Source organism: Lupinus angustifolius, chromosome LG11 (genome assembly GCF_001865875.1).
Source record: "Lupinus angustifolius cultivar Tanjil chromosome LG11, LupAngTanjil_v1.0, whole genome shotgun sequence".
NCBI classification, from domain to species: domain Eukaryota; kingdom Viridiplantae; phylum Streptophyta; class Magnoliopsida; order Fabales; family Fabaceae; genus Lupinus; species Lupinus angustifolius.
In genome coordinates this window covers 2835605-2856027 of record NC_032019.1, presented here as the reverse complement: position 1 = coordinate 2856027, position 20423 = coordinate 2835605, and the positions used below count along the sequence as shown (strand labels likewise).

Genomic DNA, 20423 nt, shown 5'->3' with positions numbered 1-20423 from the left:
TTGATATATAAATATTTAATAAACATGTCAAGACTTTATTCCAAATAACTTCTCTCAAGAGTGAACATCTTAATATGCCTTATAAATATTGGTTTACTATTGGGATGGGGTTTGAGAATTGAGATACCCAATGTATTTTCTTGGGGTGCTTCCCAATCTATATTGTTGAGTTGTAGACCTATATGTGTTTTGAATGAATCTTTTAAGAGCACGAAATTAATCTATTCACTCTATTTCATTCGACTAGTGAAGATATATGAATATCATCTTCTCCCCAAAAAATTATCATGTCAACTTGTCTAAATGTCATCAACTTTTCACCAAATCTTAATTTAATATTTTATCATACAAATAAACTATCTCAACTTAAGATACAAATAAATTACTTAAGCATGTGGGTTGGCCCTAAAAAATACCAGCATTTTAGTGTTGCATTATCATTTCACTCCAGCCGTCCGATTCGATCAACTGTCTGTCTCAGCTTGAAGATATTTATTTTCTAATACTTTATTCTTATAAAATACCAGCAAGGACGGAAGATATTTAATTAATGATTATAAAATCACCGCCCGTCATTCAACTCAGTGACAGACTGAACCTATTAGAGCCGGAAACGAGCCGGACCGAGCCAAATCAGAGCTCGGCTCAGTTTAGCTCGATAAGGATTAGTTCAGTTCGAAATTCGACTCGAGTTTGATACGAGTTATTATTTTATCTCGAGTTCGGCTCGGTTAAAGTTCACAAACTGTTCGGTTCAACTTGAATGTAGACAACTCGAATAATTAATTAAATTTTGAAAAAAATATTGCAAAAAAAGTTTTACATATATAAATATAATATTGTTTATACACAAAATGATGATAAATATAGAAAAATAATGCATGAGTCATAATAAACTCAAAATTTAATTTATATATATACTGAGTTATGAACTAAAGGAGTCGAACTATATTCAACTCTAACTCATTTATTTAACAAGCTCTTTGTAAACCAAATTTATCAAGGTAAATAACGAATCATGTTTCGAACAAATACTAATTTGATTTGGTTCGTTGTCGGCCCTTCCCTCAATCATTATTCGCCACTCTCATTTGACCGTCATTTCACAGCCACCAATGTCACCGCAGTAACCGCCATTTTCTATTACCAAGGTCAATGACTTCCAAAATCAAGAGTGCCACAACTTATACAACTCTTTCCTAAGCCTTCAAATCTCTCTGTATACAAAGAAAGGACTGTGTCCTCTGAATGTTTGAACGCTCTTCATATTCGCGAGGCGATGGACGAAACCGCCGTGAAATCAAAGCCTGACTGGCTCAACAATCGGACAAAGGCCTCCGGAGAATGTACCGGTGACGTCGGACGTGGCGGCGGGGATGAAGAATCCGATGATGACGAGGAATGTGATGGCGAGGCTTGGAACACGCTGAGCCGGAATTTCCGGCAAGCGCAATCGGTGCTAGATCAGAACCGTGTGCTTATCGAGGAAGTGAACAGAAACCATGAGTCGAAGATTCCAGATAACATGGCGAAGAACGTTGGCTTGATTCAGAAGATTAACAGTAACATCTCAAAGGTTCTTTCTATTTACTCTGATTTATCGAGCAGTTTCTCAAACAGTGTTAGTCAGCAGCGAGGTTTTGCTCCTGCAACCGCGAAGCGTAAGAATAGCGATGGAGATGGTGACGGCAATGACGAGGATGATAACAAGGTGGAGGACGTTGCGGAGCCTGTGTCAGAGAAATCGGAGTAATTCTTTGTTACCTTATATTATATGATAATATGAAATGATATGAATGTGATTGTCATTGTGGTGTGTAGAGTGGATTGTGATGAAAATTGAAATAACTAGTCCTGTACTACTGTGTTAGGATTGTGTATGTGGCAGTGTCATTTGGTATGTATGGAGTTTGGTTTCAATTTCATGTGTCAGTGGAGTGTTGATTTTGATAATTTTCAATTGCCTCTGTTCATTATCGGTTTGTGTTTATGTGGAATTTTCTTTATTGTAAGGATGGTTGATTGAATTCATGGCTGCAGCACTGCATCCCTACATTAACCACCTGCAGATATGAGGTATTTATGTTGTATTTGATTTCTTTTTGGTAAAGGAGGCCCACTGGACCTGGAACAAGATTAAACCTATGGTTTAGTTTGGTAGACATATTAGAATAGGGATAATCAGAAATTATGTGTTTTTGGTGGATTTCATGAACAAATAATATGACAACATAGTAAACATTCTTGTCCCATTGAAGGGGTGGAATGGAGCCAAAAAAAATAGAACAAAACATATAGTTTAGTCCTCTTTCGTCTTAAACTACCTATGACATCAAGTTTAACATGGTAAAAATCATGGCCCTCATTGTTGCTTTGTTGTTATTATTGTTGTTGTTGTGTACCTAAGATCTTTAGATGCCAAACTGGGGCCTGGGATGCTGAGAAAAACTACAACAATAAAAATCTTACTCCACTAGATAGAATTTGGTCCCTAAGAAACAAATTTAAAACCATTTACTTTTTTTTTACAAAAAAGGTTCCACTTAAGGCTTTCGTAGATCTTCCTTTAACCCTTTCAATGAATTTTATCTTTCACATAATCCACTTTCCTAATTGGCACCTCTTACTGGTTTCCTCTCACCTGACCTGACCAAAGCTTCTGTAATATTATCCTCTACAGGTTATGGTCTCACTTTTTCCCAGATAGATTTTGTACATCTACTCTTCGGCATTCTCATTTTAACACACTTTTTAATCTTGCTGACACTTTGCTGCCCAACTTTTATGGATGATGAGCAAAATTTATCTGATATAATCTGATACTCATGCTGTTGCATTACTTGGCATGTTCCATTTAAGTGGAGTATGTTGTGGTATATCTGAGTAAATAGCATTTCATTAGGACTCATATTGAGACAAGTTGTGCACTTCAGGCACTGAAGCAAAAATCCAGAGTTATGATGAATTAGAGGTGCTCTGAATTCAGTAAGGCCTGTCGGCCTTCAATGTTTGCTGTCTGCCATGCGTGAAATTCACACACTGAGGAATGAATTCCAAAAATTTATTCAATACCAATAACAACCAAACGTTAGTCCCACTAGGTGTGGTCGGCTACATAAGTCGAACGATATCATAATACTCTATCATATCCATTAATAAAGTGTTGATCTCTAAATTTTTCCTAATCGTTTTGTCTATAGTTTTTATTGGTCTATCTTCACCTCTAGGAAATGAACTAACCTTCATTTAATTTACTCTCCTTACCGAAACTTCTAAGAGTCTCCTTCACGCTTGCTCAAACCATCTAAATCACAATTCTACTATCTTTTCTACAATTAGAGATACTCAAACTTTCCCCTTAATGCACTCAATCCTGAAGTACTTTGCATTTCATCAACCCGCATGAATCTATGGTTTACATCTCTCAATTTCTCAATCTTGATGTATGATTGACTTATGCGAAAGTCGTATGCTTCTAAACCTTCACATTTCTAGCTTCCTATTGAATTCCTCTTTCAAGTTTCCAACTAGAACAATATCATGCAAAAGTTATTGGAATCCTGGAGGTATAGAGGCATAATATATTTTGAATATAGGGAATTACTTGGAGTTGTGAGTGATTTCATAGGAGTGATAGGACTGAATAATTTATGCTTAATTTGCTTTTCATGCCCAACAACCACTGGGTCAATCACAATCTCATATCACACGGCTACTTTGGTTGCTTCTCATTTATTTGGTTTGTCTCGCAAAGGGTTGACAATGACAACCAAATTAGCTTGTGATCTAACAATAAAATCTTTTAACAATTTCCTGGAAAGCATTGGCATATAAAATATTGCAGATACTTGAGTGGTGTTTTTTAAGTAAATTGTGGAACAAGTAAACCTCTAGAAACTCAAGATGCCCACTCCTGGAGGAAAAGATGAAGCTAGATTATGTCGAAAAGCAGTTGCCTTTTAACCTAAATATGGGTCTGCTAACTTGTTTTAATCTTCCATGAAGTCAAAATTCTCTAGTACACTGGCTGTGCTTAGGTGGACATGGAATTTACAACTTTCAGGGTTGACATGGGTCAGTGATTGGAAGTGACTTGGTAGATTTGGTTCTGTAAACAGGCCGGTCTCAGCTAGAAATTGATTGAGATAATGACACAAATACTTGCAGCTGCTTGGTTATCAGGCAAGAAAAATTCAATGGATGATTGGGTCGGAGGTGTTCTTCATAGAAGCTTCATTGAAGCACAGCAGAGATACCATTATACCAACCACCCTGCGGTTCAGTGAGTCATGAAACTGGTTAACTGTGAAGCCATTTTTGTAAAAGAACAAGGTCCTGGAGTATGCCTTCCAACTAGAATTAAAATATAGTCATTTGTAAAATGTAGAATATGGGCACCTAATATCCATGGTTAAAGAATGTATAGTTTTCTCTATTATACCTACTAGACAAATAAATATTTTTTTGTCTGTCCATAATATGATTACCTTAAAGTTAGTTTGCAAGTTTTGTATCACAATAACGCTAGTTCCTTCCGCTGTTGTACTTTTTTCTTTCAAGTTTTTACATTCAAGTATTACTATTGCATTCAAGTCTAGCAGTTCTTTTCAGAAAAATTGCATAAAGAAAAGACGATGGTTGAAACTTGAAACACATCTCCTATTGTCACTTAACTAAATAAAAGAAGCCCACCAACATCATTAGTTAAAGGGATTTCATTTCCATTATCAGTGACCAGACGATCTCCTCAAGAGTTGAAATCTATTTCCAACAATAACAAAAATTAACCTACGGTCTCAAATTCTTAATTGAATTCAACAATAGATAATTTATGCTTTATATAACTTCTCAAGCTAAAACGTTACACATAACATTAGATATTAGATACCAGTAAAAAATTAATACAAGAATCTTAATATGAATTAACTAACTAAAAATCTTCATCCATTTTGAAGACATGTGCACCACCATCACCACCGTTCAAGCTAGACATAACAGAAGCTTTCTGATAATCACCAACCCTCTTCTCAAAGAAATTAGTCTTCCCTTGAAGCGAAATTAGTTCCATCCAATCAAACGGGTTCTGCACATCATACACCTTACCACACCCAAGCGCACCCAATAACCTATCCGCAACAAACTCAATATATTGACTCATCAAAACCCCATTCATCCCAACCAACGCACATGGAAGTGCGTCACAAACAAACTCCCTCTCTATCTCCACAGCATCACGCACAATCCCCTTCACACGCTCCTCTGAAAGCTTATTCTTCATTAGAGAGTACAACAAGCAAGCGAAATCACAATGAAGCCCTTCATCTCGCGATATCAACTCGTTTGAGAAGGTAAGTCCAGGCATAAGACCTCTCTTCTTAAGCCAGAATATAGCACAGAAGCTTCCAGAGAAGAAAATTCCTTCAACACAAGCAAACGCAACAAGGCGCTCAGCGAAGGATTCTGAACCATCGATCCAACGTAACGCCCACTCAGCTTTCCTCGCAACACAAGGGATTGTTTCAACCGCGTGGAACAAACGGTTTTTATCAGCCGAATCCTTGATATATGTTTCAAGAAGGAGACTGTACATCTCAGAATGGATATTTTCAATAGCAATTTGGAATCCGTAGAAAGCACGCGCCTCAGCGACTTGGATTTCAGTCATAAACCTTCCGGCAAGGTTTTCAAGAACGATACCGTCAGAGGCGGCGAAGAAAGCGAGGACGTGTTTGACAAAGTGGCGTTCGCCGTCGGTGAGGTTCTCCCAGTGGCGGACGTCCTGAGAAAGATCAACTTCCTCGGCGGTCCAGAAAGATGCTTCGGCTTTCTTATACATCTCCCAGATCTGAGGGTATTGAATTGGAAACATGCAAAAACGGTCTGGATTTGGAGCCAGAAGTGGCTCCTCTGATATTGAAGAAGAGATTGAAGGCATTTTGATTAGGGTTTTGAAATTGGAAAAGGAATGGATTGAGGAAGAAGTGGTTTTATTGTTTTGGTGAAGAAGGGGTGAGGGGTTTAAATAGAGGGTTGGGGGAAGAGAGGGTTTTGAAATGTGATTGAAAATAGGGCGGGTGATTTGAAATTTGGTGTGCGTTTTTGCAGAGCTTGCAGAACAAGATTTGGGGATATGATATGGACTAAATATCTAAATGTCGTTTTCACATCTCTTCTCTTACTCATCCTTTCAAAAAATATTATTAAATAATGGGGTATTGTTATAGCATGAGGACCTTCTAAAAACTTATGAAAAAATATAAGTATTAAGAGTTCTATCAAGTTAATATATTATATATAACTTATATTTAATTATCATTATTTCTTCAAATAAGTAATATAAATAATAAATGATTTAGTAATGGTAATTAAATTTCTTAGAATACATAATATATATAACTTTGCTTTTATTTGGTACGCTTAACTTTGCTTATTACACTAAGCATATATTGACCGATATTAATAGTTTTAAATTTGACATTATTATTTTTAAGTATTGAATTGGTGTCAAATTCTTCTGTTTATATTGGCAGATTTGGATATTTAATTACGAAAAAGTGTATTGATTAATTGTTGAGAGAAAAAATTAATGTTCGTAAATATTCTACTATAATAAGATAATTAGTTTGAATTGGTAAAAGATATTAGATTGGGAAAAACAAACTTGACATTTAATCCGAAAGGAACGAGAGATTCAGTCCCATTAAAAAAGAGCAGCGTATTTAATTTTTGAAAAGATTTAGAAGGGGTAAATATGGAATGGAGATAATTTGTTTAAAATATTTAAATTGAATAGAGTTTGAATGGGAAATTTGAGTTGGCGGCATTTGAGAATTGAAACTAAAAGAGTTAGGAGTACGCTATTGCATTTGCGATTTCATTTTCGGCTAGACCGTAAAGTCTACACTATGGGTTCAGGCCCAATGCTCATCTATCAGTCTTATACTTATGGACTGCCAATTACAACAAAGTTGACATTGGTATCTTCAAGTTTTGCTTATAAAGAGTATAAAATCTATCAACTCTTGTGTAAAGATTCATACACATACATCATATTATCTATTATACTAACAGTGCATGAATATTAAACTTTTGCTTGAATATTCTATACTGGAATAAAATTACCTCAAAATATATATCTTGCATAAAAAGTTAGAGAAATAAATTTAGTCAAAAGTTTTCTTTAACTAATCAGATTATCATAATAAATATGGTTCAACCTATTTACTTCACTTCTATCTAAGTTTTAAAGATGTATTGTACCTCTATCGTGGAATAACAATAGTAACATTTGATAGTTAATAGTTGAGCTTTTGTATGTGATCTATAAAACATAACCATCTGAATTCAAATTTCATTACGTCTACGATTTCTCATTTTCCTTTTTTGAGTCAAAAACTTTGTATGGTCAAAAAATAAAAATATTAAAAGTAAAAAAAAATCAATTTAAAAGAACTTTCGTCTGTAGTTTCTTAACATTTGTCATTTTTTGTTACTAGTTGAATGTATTTACCATTTGCTAAACCACAATTAATTGTCTAATGTAATGTTTGAATATAGTTAGAAGATAAAAAGTAATTATTTACACTAAGCTTTAATAAATCTATGAAAATATAATATAGTTTAATTAAAAGCTTCGACTTTGAGATATTAATAATATAATTCGGTTTATCTTTAGTACAGAGTTTTGTCTCACATACTATTTCTATGTCACTCATATAAGATGGTCATTAAATTTCTGGTAAGACATATTGTGTGTTGTGATGTAAACACAACTTTTGATTTTATAGAAAGAAAAAAAGTTCTGAAAAATTAGTCATTTTATAAAGAAAAAATAGAAAACATCTGATTCTTCCTTGTGTATTTGTTTGAATAAAATCAGAATAAATGGATTTGGTGAAGCAGAAGAGGATCTAGTGATTGGTGTGGCAGCTAGGTGGGTTCCACTTTTTGACCTTAACAATAAAGATATAATATTGAAATGAATAGAATAATAACAATAAAGGAGACAAAGAAATGTTTTTTACTTTCTCTCTCTTTCTAAAAAGTTTTGCAAGTTTTGTAGTTTTAAAAGCAAGGAGAAACTGAAGAGCCTATGTTGCTTGATCAGCTTAGCTAAGGTGGTTCTTATTTGCTTTGTGTGTTTGTATTTTAAGGTATGCTTCTTTGAGTTTTAATTTAAATATGGAACATTCATTATTAGTCTTTGAAATTGTTATGTTTTTTTCCTTGTTTGCTAAGGAATTTATAGAAAAATGATGTTTTTGGCCTAAAGTGTTGATTATGGAGGAAAATTAAATGGACCCCATTAAGAAAAATAAGATTTTTATTTCATCGTGATAGGAATAAATGGCAGGTTGTTTTTGTTATTTTGTTTGTGTTTTAACTATTTCTTGTTTTCTCGGTTACCTGATTCATACTGTTTTTTTTTTTTTGTAATTTTGGTTCACTATAAATAACTAAAAAAGTGAACGTTTTTCTGTTAAATCAATGCTTGTTGCAATTTCAAAACTAATGCTTGCTTGCTGCAATTTTCATGGTGATTCATGATTCTGTAACTTTCCAAATGGTTAGTTTGCTCAACAGTAACCAGCATCCCATAGATGTGGAGAATCTGCCCTTGATTTTATTTTTTGTTATACTGAATTGGATTTTATGTTCTTTAAATGTGAGATACCATGTGTGCCAAAATAGTATCTTGAACATATTTTTTCTTGTGATTTTTCAGATTCTACTAAGGCCTAAAGAGAAGATATTTCCATGTGCAGTGGTACCAATAGTAAAACCTCTGAATTTGGCTTGGTTATGGAGGATGAGTATGGAAGACAAGAAGAGCTGCACCATAAAATTTCTGCCTTGCTTGAATTTTCAGCTGCTGATGATCTAGTTGGTTTCAAAGATGTGGTCGAAAAGGAGGATCACGACATTGATGGGGTGGGGTTGTGGTATGGAAGGAGGGTAGGCTCAAACAAAGTGGGTTATGAAGCAAGGACTCCTCTCATGATTGCTTCTATGTTTGGAAGCCAAGGTGTTTTGACTTATATTCTTAGAACAGGTCGTGTTGATGTTAACCGGGTTACTGGGTCCGATGGGGCTACTGCTCTTCATTGTGCCGTTGCTGGTGATTCCCCTGCATCCCTTGAAGTTGTCAAGCTCTTGCTTGATGCATCTGCAGATGTTAATGCTGTTGATGCCAATGGTAACCGACCCCGTGACTTGATTGTCTCTGTGGCTAATTCCATCTTCAATTCAAGGAAAAGGATACTGCAAGCCTTGCTGGAAGGTGCGTATGGTACTGATCAGGCATGTCTTACATTTGAGGAGATAGTAGGCCAAATTGAGGAACAGCAAAGGCAAGATGCGAACACACCTCGTGCTTCTAAAGATGAGACTGAGAAAAAAGGCTATCCTGTTGATCTCTCCCTTCCAGACATAAAGAATGGGATGTACAGTACCGATGAGTTTAGGATGTATACATTCAAAGTGAAACCTTGTTCAAGGGCTTACCCTCACGATTGGACCGAATGCCCTTTTGTCCACCCAGGGGAGAATGCAAGGCGGCGTGATCCAAGGAAATATCCTTATAGCTGTGTCCCTTGCCCCGAGTTTCGGATGGGATCGTGCAGCAAGGGGGATGCCTGTGAGTATGCACATGGTATTTTTGAGTGTTGGCTTCACCCTGCCCAGTACCGGACACGGCTTTGTAAGGATGAGAGTGCATGCACGAGAAGAGTTTGCTTCTTTGCTCATAAGCTTGAGGAGCTTCGCCCCTTGTATGCTTCTACTGGCTCTGCTATTCCCTCTCTCAGATCATATTCATCTACCACTTCTTTGGAGATGGGTTCAGTTAGACCAATCGCTCTCAGTTCTCCATCTGTCATTACGCCACCTTCATCAACACCACCTTTAAGTCCATGTGGAGCATCTTCTCCTATCGTTGGAGCCATGTGGCAGACTCAACATAATGTTGCAGCCCCTACCCTGCAGCTTCCGAAGAGTAGATTGAAGACTGCATTAACTGCTAGAGATATTAATTTAGATATTAAATTGATTGAAGTTGAAAATCATAGAGTTAGGCAGCAGCTAATGATGGATGAAATATCTAGTCTTTCTGCCCCTTCTAACTGGAAAAATTCCATGCCTAATAGTCCATCTTTTCCTGTTTCTTTTGGTGATCATGCTGGCCAATTAAATAGGCTCTCTGAAGTGAAGCCTACTAACCTTGACGACATTTTTGGGTCAATTGATCCACCAATTTTGCCTAAGTTCCATGGAATGTCACTTGACGGTGCAGGATCTCCGTTACAATCTCCAACTGGAATCCAGATGCATCAGAATGTGACCCAGCAGCCTCAATGCTATTCAAATGTGATCGGGTCACCACCCTTTAGGGGTGATCAATCTGGTGCAGTGGCCTCTGTGTCTATGAATCCAAGAACAGCTGCCTCTTCAAAATGGAGCCGGAGCTTTATCGAGTGTAGTGTGGTGAATCGACATTCTGAGTTTCCTTCCCCTTTTACCCCTGAAGCAGCAAAGCATACCTTTTCTGATTGGGGTTCCCCTGATGGAAAACTAGACTGGGCCATAAACGGAGAAGGGCTGAATAAACTGAGGAAATATGCTTCCTTTGGATTCCAAAGCAGCATTACTCCTTTAACGATAGCTACAACCACACTGGCTGAAAACATTGATGAACCGGATGTGTCTTGGGTTCATTCACTTGTGAAGGATGATCCATTGCTGGAATCCGATCAGTTCAGTGCTGAAGATCAGCAACAACAGCTGCAATACCATCTTCACAATGGAAGAAATGCAGTTCCAACTTGGTTTGAGCAAATGTACATGGAGCAGGAGCAGATTGTGGCGTGAATGCGATGATAGCTATTCGATTGGCTCCTTCTTGAAACTCTCAATGATATACTTATTCGATATTTTTTGAATTTTATAGAATTTATTTAGATGACAAATTGTAAAACAAAGGTATAGAAGTTGAGCAGGATGCAAATTTTATGCTCCAGCAATTACCCATAACTAGTGTAATAGATTTCATTTTTTTCTGATCCTTTTGTTATTAGTGATGTTCTTAACTTTCCATTAGCTGAAAGTTAAACATTGTAGTGACTTTCCATATCAATGTAACATGAGTAATAATTTCATATAAGAAATGACAATTTTCAATCTGCATATCACATATTGATGGCTTATTCGTTTCATTCTCAGTAAGTTTGGTAGATATTTTAATGTATGTGCTACAAATTGTAATTCAAATTATTTTGGTAGTGGAATAAGATTTTCATTAACTACTCTCCCACAGGCTTTAGCTATCAGGTAAAGACTTTTAAGGTGCTTCTGGAATTTTTGTTGAGAATTAAGATAGGTTCTATTTCTGTGCAGTATAAATTTCATTATTTTAATTTATTGACTTATATAATTGGACTGATAAATCTACAAGGAAATTTGATTCAAACACGTAGGTCCACCCACACATGTGAAATGTGAAGGTGGAATTTCCTAAACTCCTTTGTTATATATTCTCATCCTATTGTTTTGCGGATTCTACATGTTACTTTTTGGAAATCAAAGTTTACATTTATTGGTTCTATGGTTCTGAATGGAGAAGTTTATGGAGCACTAAGAAAAAGCATTGTCTAAAGCTTAACTTATCTTTTATGAACCTTTTGTCTTTGACACTGAACAATTTCATTTATTTATACCTCTTGGTTTGTCCAATGATTTTTTGGACAATGACAAATTTGAGATTTCCTTGTTGATAATTGTTCCAAATGTAGAATTGGTTGATTGTAAATATTGCTTTGCATTGGGTATATTACTCATTATCTATAGCATTAAGAGTGTAGCTAAAGTAGGATATATATTATATGCTAAGATTACATCAAATTGAGTAGTTCTTTAATTTCCTGTAGTACAAGGATTAATAATACCTTACTATGCAAAATTCTAACTTTTTAAACTTATTCCATTTAATTATAAACTTCTTCAATCAAAACTTCCAAACATAACTTTTGCAAAGCCCAATTATCTCTCTATATACTTTGTATTACAAAAATATTTACATGATTTTAAAATTAATTATTTCTTCTCATTTCATTCATTTGCAATTATATCTTAAACATATAGTATTAATTTATAAAAAATAATATTATTTATGTATTTTTTATTATATAAAAACAAAATGTTTATCTGATCTTAATTAGTAGTTAGGACATAATTATGTCAATTAGTGATTTAGATGTCATAATTTTTTTAATGATGTAATTTTGTTTTAATTATAAATTTTATATATATACTAATCTTGAAATTTTCATTTAATTTATTTTCAGAGCTTATCCAATTGGAACAATGATCACTTGTTCCATAATTTTTCTGTTTGTCTCGACCAATCAAACTTCATAAAATAATATTAAAATACTAATTTCTGTTTTTATAAAAAAAATTAAAATCAATAGAATTTTCTAATTAACTTAAAACATCAAGTAAGTACATATGTTTTATCACACAACTAAATAAACTGAGTTATGGTTGGTTCGGACCACATAGGTCCAAAGTTGGATACTTTTCCACCACCACCTTCTTATCAATTCAATGATCATTCATTCACCACCACCACCACCCACTTTCCTCATCTCACATCTCTTCCAAACAAAATTTCTTATTAGATAAGAGAATTTAGAGAGAAAAACACAGTTCAAAGAGAGAGAAAACAATGGAACAAAACCTTATTGTTATACCCAATAAATCAAGGCCTCCTCTTTCATTACTTCCTCACAGTTCCACCCACTTTGAGTGCCATAGGATCCATGCAAGTTCCATTAATGTCTCTGTTACCAAAAGGCCACACCCAAAATTAGTGGATGCCCATTTGAACCAGCTTTGCATTAATGGCCCTTTGAGTGAGGCTGTGGCAATTCTTGACTCCATGGCTCAACAAGGGTCCAAGGTAAGACCACTCACTTATATGAACTTGTTGCAATCTTGCATTGATAAAGATTGCATCTTGGTGGGTAGGGAATTGCATGCTAGGATTGGCATAGTGGGGAATGTGGACCCTTTTGTGGAGACCAAGTTGGTTAGCATGTATGCCAAATGTGGGCATTTGGAAGAGGCTCGGAAAGTGTTTGATGAAATGCGTGAGAGAAATTTGTTCACTTGGTCTGCTATGATTGGTGCCTGCGCTAGAGACCGGAGCTGGGAGGAGGTCATGGACCTCTTTTATGACATGATGCGAGACGGGGTTTTACCTGATGAGTTTTTGATTCCGAAGATAGTGCAAGCATGTGGAAAGTGCCAGGATATAGAAACTGTGAAATTGATACATTCGTTAGTGATCCGGTGTGGAATGCGCTCTTCTATGCGGGTAAATAATTCGATTCTGGCTGTGTATGCTAAATATGGAGATATGAATTGTGCAAAGATGTTATTCAAAAGCATGGATATGAGGGACAGTGTGGCCTGGAATGCAATAATAACAGGGTTTTGCCAGAAGGGTGAGATTAAACAAGCTCAAAATTATTTTGATGCAATGCAGGAAAAAGGAATTGATCCTAGTTTGGTAACATGGAACATACTCATTGCTAGTTATAATCAATTAGGGCATTGTGATATTGCAATGAATTTAATGAGGAAGATGGAGAGTTTTGGGATTACTCCAGATGTGTATACTTGGACTTCCATGATCTCTGGGTTTACTCAAAAGGGCAGGATATATCATGCTTTTAATTTGTTGAAAGAGATGTTTATAGCGGGGATTGAACCCAATAGTTTTACAATTGCTAGTGCAGCCTCAGCATGTGCATCCTTAAAGTCAATACATACAGGATTAGAAATTCATTCCGTTGCTGTTAAGATGGGTTTGGTTGATGATGTGCTAATTGGTAATTCATTGATTGATATTTATTCCAAGTGTGGCAGTCTGGAAGATGCTCAAAGCATTTTTGATAAGATGTTAAGGAGAGATGTATATTCTTGGAACTCAATTATTGGAGGATATATCCAATCTGGTTTCTGCAGTAAAGCCCACGAGTTGTTTATGAAAATGCAAGAGTCTGATTCACCACCTAATATTGTTACATGGAATGTAATGATCACAGGATATATGCAGAATGGCGATGACGATCGGGCATATGATCTTTTTCAAAGGATTGAAAAAGATGGGAAAATTAAGCCAAATACAGCCTCATGGAATTCATTAATTTCTGGTTACCTGCAAAGTGGACAAAAGGACAGGGCCTTGCAGATGTTTCGGAAGATGCAGTCTTTCCGCATAGCCCCCAACTCAGTCACAATGCTAAGTATCCTTCCTGCCTGTGCAAATTTACTGTTTGGGAAGAAAGTGAAAGAAATTCATTGTTGTGCAGTGCGCCGAAACTTAGTGTCTGAACTTTCTGTATCAAATATATTCATTGACACTTATGCTAAGTCAGGAAATATATTGTATTCAAGAAGCATTTTTGATGGACTATCTTTGAAAGATATCATCAGTTGGAACTCTCTAATTGCAGGTTATGTTTTACATGGTTGTTCAGTGTCTGCTCTAGGTATTTTTTATCAGATGGGGAAAGAAGGACTTCAACCACGTAGAGGTACTTTTGCAAGTATTATCTCAGCTTTTGGTCATGCTGGAATGGTGGATGAGGGGAAGAAAGCTTTCTCCAGCCTCAGTGAAGAATTTCATATTATACCTGGTGTAGAACATTATATTGCCATGGTCAATTTGTTTGGTCGTTCAGGTAAGCTTGCAGAAGCACTGGAGTTAATTCAAAACATGCCCTTTGAGCCTAATTCCTTTGTATGGGGTGCCTTGCTTACTGCCAGCAGGATTCACAGGAAATTCGGATTGGCAATCCTTGCAGGAGAACGTATGCTTCAGTTGGAACCTGGAAATACTATAACTCAGCATTTACTTTCACAGGCATATTCTTTATGTGGGAAGTCTTGGGAAGCTCCAAAGTTTTCAAAGTTGGGACAAGAAAAGGCTGCTAAGAAACCTGTTGGGCAATGCTGGATTGAAAAGAATAATTTGGTCTATACTTTTGTAGTCGGTGATCAGCCAAAAACATATTTGGACAAGCTACATTCTTGGCTAAAACGGATAGCTGTAAATGTCAAGGCACACATTTCTGACAATGGACTTTGCATTGAGGAAGAAGAGAAGGAAACTGTTGGTAGTGTACATAGTGAGAAACTGGCATTTGCATTTGCTTTCATAGACTCTCATCCGTCACCTAAAGTTTTAAGGATAGTAAAAAAATTGAGAATGTGTAAAGATTGCCATGACACAGCCAAATACTTGTCATTGGCGTATGAGTGTGAAATATATTTAAGCGATTCAAATTGCTTACACCATTTTAAAGGTGGCCACTGTTCTTGTAAGGATTACTGGTAGAGCAAAAGATCTGAGGAAGAATGATGTTAGAATTATTGAAGTTTGTTATATGATATATGTGTTCTTTTTGTACATAATTCTTTGACAATATCTACATGAATAAAGTAACCTTTTTTTTGGGTGCAAAAAGTAACCTTTCACGCAACTGAAGTTTTTGGCTTCCCCTTTTCACATCATGTATCAGCTTAACTAATGAGTTTAATATTGTCACTCATCATCCACCATTTGCTCGTAATGTATTGATTAGCATATGAATGGTTGTAATGTATTGATAGTGTAAAAAAACTCTTACAAGTACATAAATTTTAAACTCTAAATTATATAGTATATAGAACTGCATGTGGTTATTATGCATGTATTTTGTGATACTTTCCTGAAGAAAGATTTAAATGCATGTGCACATCGGTTGTAAAATTCCAACAAGAAGATATATGAATGTACCACAAAAAGTGAGCTTATCTTTGAACTAAGTAGGAAAATATGTATCTATCATTCAATTTGAGTGGGTTAATATCACACTTAAAATTAGAGAAAATAATGTATGTATTAATAATACAAGAGTTTTTTATATTGTCAGTATATCATCAACCACTTGTTTATTAATCATTATTGACTCATTTTATTAATCATTATTGACTCATTACCTTACATCTTTGTACTTATTTCTTACTGTCTTATTATAACTGGGCTTATCTTGTTTTTATGCATGCGACTGAAGTTTGTGTGGAACTGTGTATACTTAGAATTTTATGTGAATAATACAATACTATCAGTCGCATGAGTAAGTACCCACAAAGCATAGTAGATTCTTCCCTAAATAGTTAATACTATGCATCTTATGAGTAAGCATGGTCTAAGATTCTAACCCAAATGCCATGACTAGAAAAAGATGAACAGGTATTCATTATTAAAGGTTTGGAAATCGTATATACGAAGAAAGCTGCACCACTCATGGCCTAAGTGCTTGTGGAAGCAACAATGCCTGAGTGCTCCTGGTAGCAGAAGATGTCATATTCCTTTCTTTTCTCCAATAATTTGTTGTAAAAGTGGTTTATAAGATTGTGAAAAGAAAATATTTGCAGCTTTACTATAAAAAATGCATGAAAATTTGACTAAAGACAAGGAACTTATTTCTATGGGGTATCTGATTCTATGCCTTTCAATCCTTTCCCTCCATGGTGCAACCAGAATTAGCTTCTTCTGCAAAGTTCCTTACCCATATTATTTTTTATCCAAAGTCCCTATCCACATACACTCTTCTGTTACAATAAATTCCTCTCATGCCTTCCCCTAGTGACCCAACTTAATGCTTTCACTCGCCGTCTTCTCTGTTCAAACTTTTATCATTCTCTTCCTACAATCAGAACATGGTATTACATGCTTACAAGTTACAACAGCTCATGTTATATAGGATTCAATGCATATATTATCTCATAGCTTATGTTCAACATCTTTTTATTCATTCTTTTAACTCTTGAGTTGCATGGTGTTTTTTGTCTAGAGTTTTGAGGATTCTGCAAAGAAACCTGAATCAGTTGGGCCATGGGGAGGCAGTGGAGGATCCCATTGGGACGATGGAGTATACTCGGGAGTAAGGCAGTTGGTGATAGCTCATGGGGCAGGAGTTGACTCCATCCAGATTGAATATGACAAAAAAGGGTGCTCTATTTGGTCAATGAAACATGGTGGGAATGGAGGCCATAAAACTGACAAGGTAAAAAAGGCCTTCCGATCCCGTGACATGAATTTGCGATATTGGCCTAGGAAAGCTATGAAGGTGAAGTTGGTAATGCTAAACTTATGCGTTATATTAATTAACTATTTATGACTTTGTTGCAGGTCAATCTTGATTATCCAGAAGAGTTCCTAACTTCAATTCATGGATACCAAGGTAGCTTAACTCATTGGGGGGCAAATTTTGTTCGGTCACTGAGTTTTCAGAGTAACAAGAAAACTTATGGACCATTTGGTGTTCAACAAGGGACACAATTTTCAATCCCAATGACTGGGGTCAAGATTGTTGGGTTCCATGGAAGGTGTGGTTGGTACCTAGATGCAATTGGAGTCTATGTGAAGCCCTTGAAACAACCAAATCCACACAAAACTTTGGCACATTCCAATAACATAACTAACACTACTGAGGATTTTGGTGGTTATTCTATAATACATGGAAGTGTGGGCCAAAACTATGATATTGTTCTTGCTCTAAAACAGAAAGATAATTTCAGTAAGCCAATTCCAAACAATGTCTCCTGGAACACCCCAGAACCCAACAACTTCAAACACAGAGAAGGGAAGATATCTGACATCAAAGAATCCATCAAATTTGAACACAAAGAAAAAAAGATATCTGACATCAAAGAACCCAACAACTATGAACACAAAGAAAAGAAGATATCTGACATCAAAGAACCCAACAACTTTGAGCACAAAGAAAAGGTATGAGAACCTGCATGGATAATCTATTTCTAAATGTTGCTTAATTTTCTTCACAAATCTGAAAATCTGATCTTAGAATCCATCTCCACTCCAGATATCTCATTTGGAAAAGTCACCCTCAAAGGTTAAAGGTGCAGTCACGTACAAGGCCTGGGGCGGAGTCGGTGGATATACATTTGATGATGGATCATATACCGGAATTAGGCAAATTAACTTGTCGCGCAATGTTGGAATTGTATGGATTAGAGTTTTGTATGATTTTGAAGGGGAGACCATATGGGGAAGCAAACAAGGTGGAACAGGAGGTTTCAAACATGATAAGGTGAACAATGACCCTGCAAGTAAATTTAGCTTACTCTACTTCATAATCTTTTGGCAATCAGATTGATCCATTAGCAAACTTTTTTGATCATTTTGCAGATAGTCTTTGATTTCCCACATGAAGTCTTGACCCATATAACTGGCTACTATGGATCTCTGATGTATATGGGGCCTGAAACCATAAGATCGCTTACTTTCCATACCAACAGAAGGAAGTATGGACCATTTGGGGATGAACAAGGAACTTACTTCACCACAAAGCAGAAAGAAGGTAAAATCATTGGCATTCATGGGAGAAAAGGTTTGTTCCTAGATGCTATTGGCGTGCATGTCCTAGAAGGGAAGGTAATAGTGCCATCAACACCTTGCAAGGAAACCATCCCCAGAGAAACAAGTACTGCTGAAAATGATAGTGCTCAATGGCCTACCAAACTGGTACTTGCTAAACCATCACCAGCTGAGGAGGTATTCCTTGATGATTTACACACTTTTTTTTTTATGATCACTTTTTAGAAAATACCGAAAACAATTAAGATTTTGGTTATCTCTTTTTATGGTTTATGCTATGCATTTCCCCCCGCTTTCCCAGGTTTCTTATGGTGTGATGAAAGCACCAGCTCCATGTGGACCAGGACCATGGGGCGGAGAAGGAGGTAGACCTTGGGATGATGGAGTCTTTTCCGGGATTCAGCAGATTTATTTGACAAAAAGGCCAGAAGGCATCTGCTCTATTCAAATTGAGTATGACCGAAGCAGACAATCCGTATGGTCTGTAAAGCATGGTGGTACTGGTAATGGAGGAGAAGGGGAAACCATGCATAGGGTATGATTCCTACTGATTAAGGCATAAAGCATTATCTCAGTCTAGGATTTAGTTAATTTGAATTTATCTCATTTTTATCTTCAGTTATGTTTCACTTTATCATCATGGTATCTTTATTACAACTTGGTCTATTTAGTAAACATTATAACTTGACTCAAGTTCAACTAGCATTTCCATGCAAAATGTCTTTAACTACAACTACAAAATAGATTTGATCATTCTTATAGTGACTAATGGTTATTGTGATTTTAGATAAAACTGGAGGATCCACATGAGGTGCTGACTTGTATATCTGGCTATTATGGTTCAATCACTAAGGATGAGAAGCATATAATAATAATAAAGTCACTCACATTTTATACCAGTAGAGGACAGTATGGTCCATATGGTGAGGAAGTAGGGAAATACTTCACTTCAAATACTACAGAGGGAAAGGTAGTGGGTTTCCATGGTAGGAGCAGCTTATACTTGGATGCTATTGGAGTCCATATGCAACATTGGCTTGGAAGTAACAAAACTTCAAGGTCCCTCTTCAAGCTATTTTGATTTGGAGAAGTGTTGATGGGGGGTGTTTCAATTTTTGGAGCAATAATAGTATTTGAAGAGAAATCAAGTATAAGAAGAGTGGGATCAGATGATAACATAGTTACTTGTATTATACTCTTTGAATAATTATCATAAATTGTTGGGTTTCTGACCAACAGAGACTTTTGTTATATAATCATGTATAATGTAATAATGTGTGTGTTACTTTCTTCCACATCAAGATCTGGCTTAGTACATTACCAATTGTTGCAGCTGCACCAGTATATTCTACTTCTCTGTCTTTCACCCATGAACGTAGAGTCAATGAAGAATATAATGACCACATTTCACTAAAAATCATATTTTTAGTTGAGTGTAAAAGTTATGCCGTGACAATATAAAGATGTATATACATACATTTCATCATTCGTCATTCATTTGAATTACTTTTTTGAAAAATCATCACTAATTAAATATCAGTTGTGGACAGTAGTGGATCTTGATCTAAAATTTAGAAGAGACAACAACATTTAATTACAATTTATAATTACAGTTAATTAGGTAACAACTATAAAAAAAAATATAATTGTTTCAAAGTTTGAAAATAACATATTAATTTAAGTAACATTAATTGACAACTATTAAAGAAAAATGTTCATTTTAGTGTCGTTATTCGTTCAACTTATGTTTATCATTCATTGAATGAGAGGTAAAATATCCTACTACTTTTTTCCCAATATAAATCATCATGTGACTGTAAGAAATCGTATTTCATCTCACTACACAGTCTTGTTTTGATTATCTTCATTACTAAAAATGATCTTTTAGTTGTTGTTGTAGAAATGTGAATAATTAAGATAAGATAAATAATTCAATCAAACAAGTATTATACATCCACTTTCCCTATTTTTTGTA

The 20423-nt window shown here is 35.6% G+C and overlaps 4 protein-coding genes across 5 annotated transcripts; 3 read left to right on the top strand and 1 right to left on the bottom strand.

Annotated features, from left to right (window-relative positions):
* Window positions 1071-2293, top strand: LOC109360244 (protein ELF4-LIKE 3-like). 2 transcript variants are annotated; one of them, XM_019604972.1, is made up of 2 exons: window positions 1071-1749; window positions 2041-2293. In XM_019604972.1, exons 1-2 carry the CDS (start codon window positions 1280-1282, stop codon window positions 2057-2059), a joined length of 489 nt encoding a protein of 162 aa, XP_019460517.1. In that variant the 5' UTR covers window positions 1071-1279; the 3' UTR covers window positions 2060-2293. The 2 variants fall into 2 exon arrangements, with proteins under 2 accessions (XP_019460517.1, XP_019460518.1); XM_019604973.1 differs by having other exon boundaries at window positions 2014-2293.
* Window positions 2014-11163, top strand: LOC109360240 (zinc finger CCCH domain-containing protein 66-like). Its single transcript, XM_019604968.1, has 2 exons — window positions 2014-2076; window positions 8766-11163. Exons 1-2 carry the CDS (start codon window positions 2072-2074, stop codon window positions 10864-10866), a joined length of 2106 nt encoding a protein of 701 aa, XP_019460513.1. The 5' UTR covers window positions 2014-2071; the 3' UTR covers window positions 10867-11163.
* On the bottom strand, window positions 4790-6120 carry LOC109360242 (ribonucleoside-diphosphate reductase small chain). The gene has a single exon (XM_019604970.1). The coding sequence runs from the start codon at window positions 5933-5935 to the stop codon at window positions 4931-4933; it is 1005 nt and encodes a 334-aa protein (XP_019460515.1). The 5' UTR covers window positions 5936-6120; the 3' UTR covers window positions 4790-4930.
* Window positions 12537-19743, top strand: LOC109359636 (pentatricopeptide repeat-containing protein At1g19720-like). The gene is given in 7 exon segments (XM_019604335.1): window positions 12537-15396; window positions 16880-17114; window positions 17240-17839; window positions 17916-18161; window positions 18260-18625; window positions 18750-18983; window positions 19236-19743. Coding segments are annotated over 7 exon segments (4650 nt in total). The 5' UTR covers window positions 12537-12721; the 3' UTR covers window positions 19530-19743.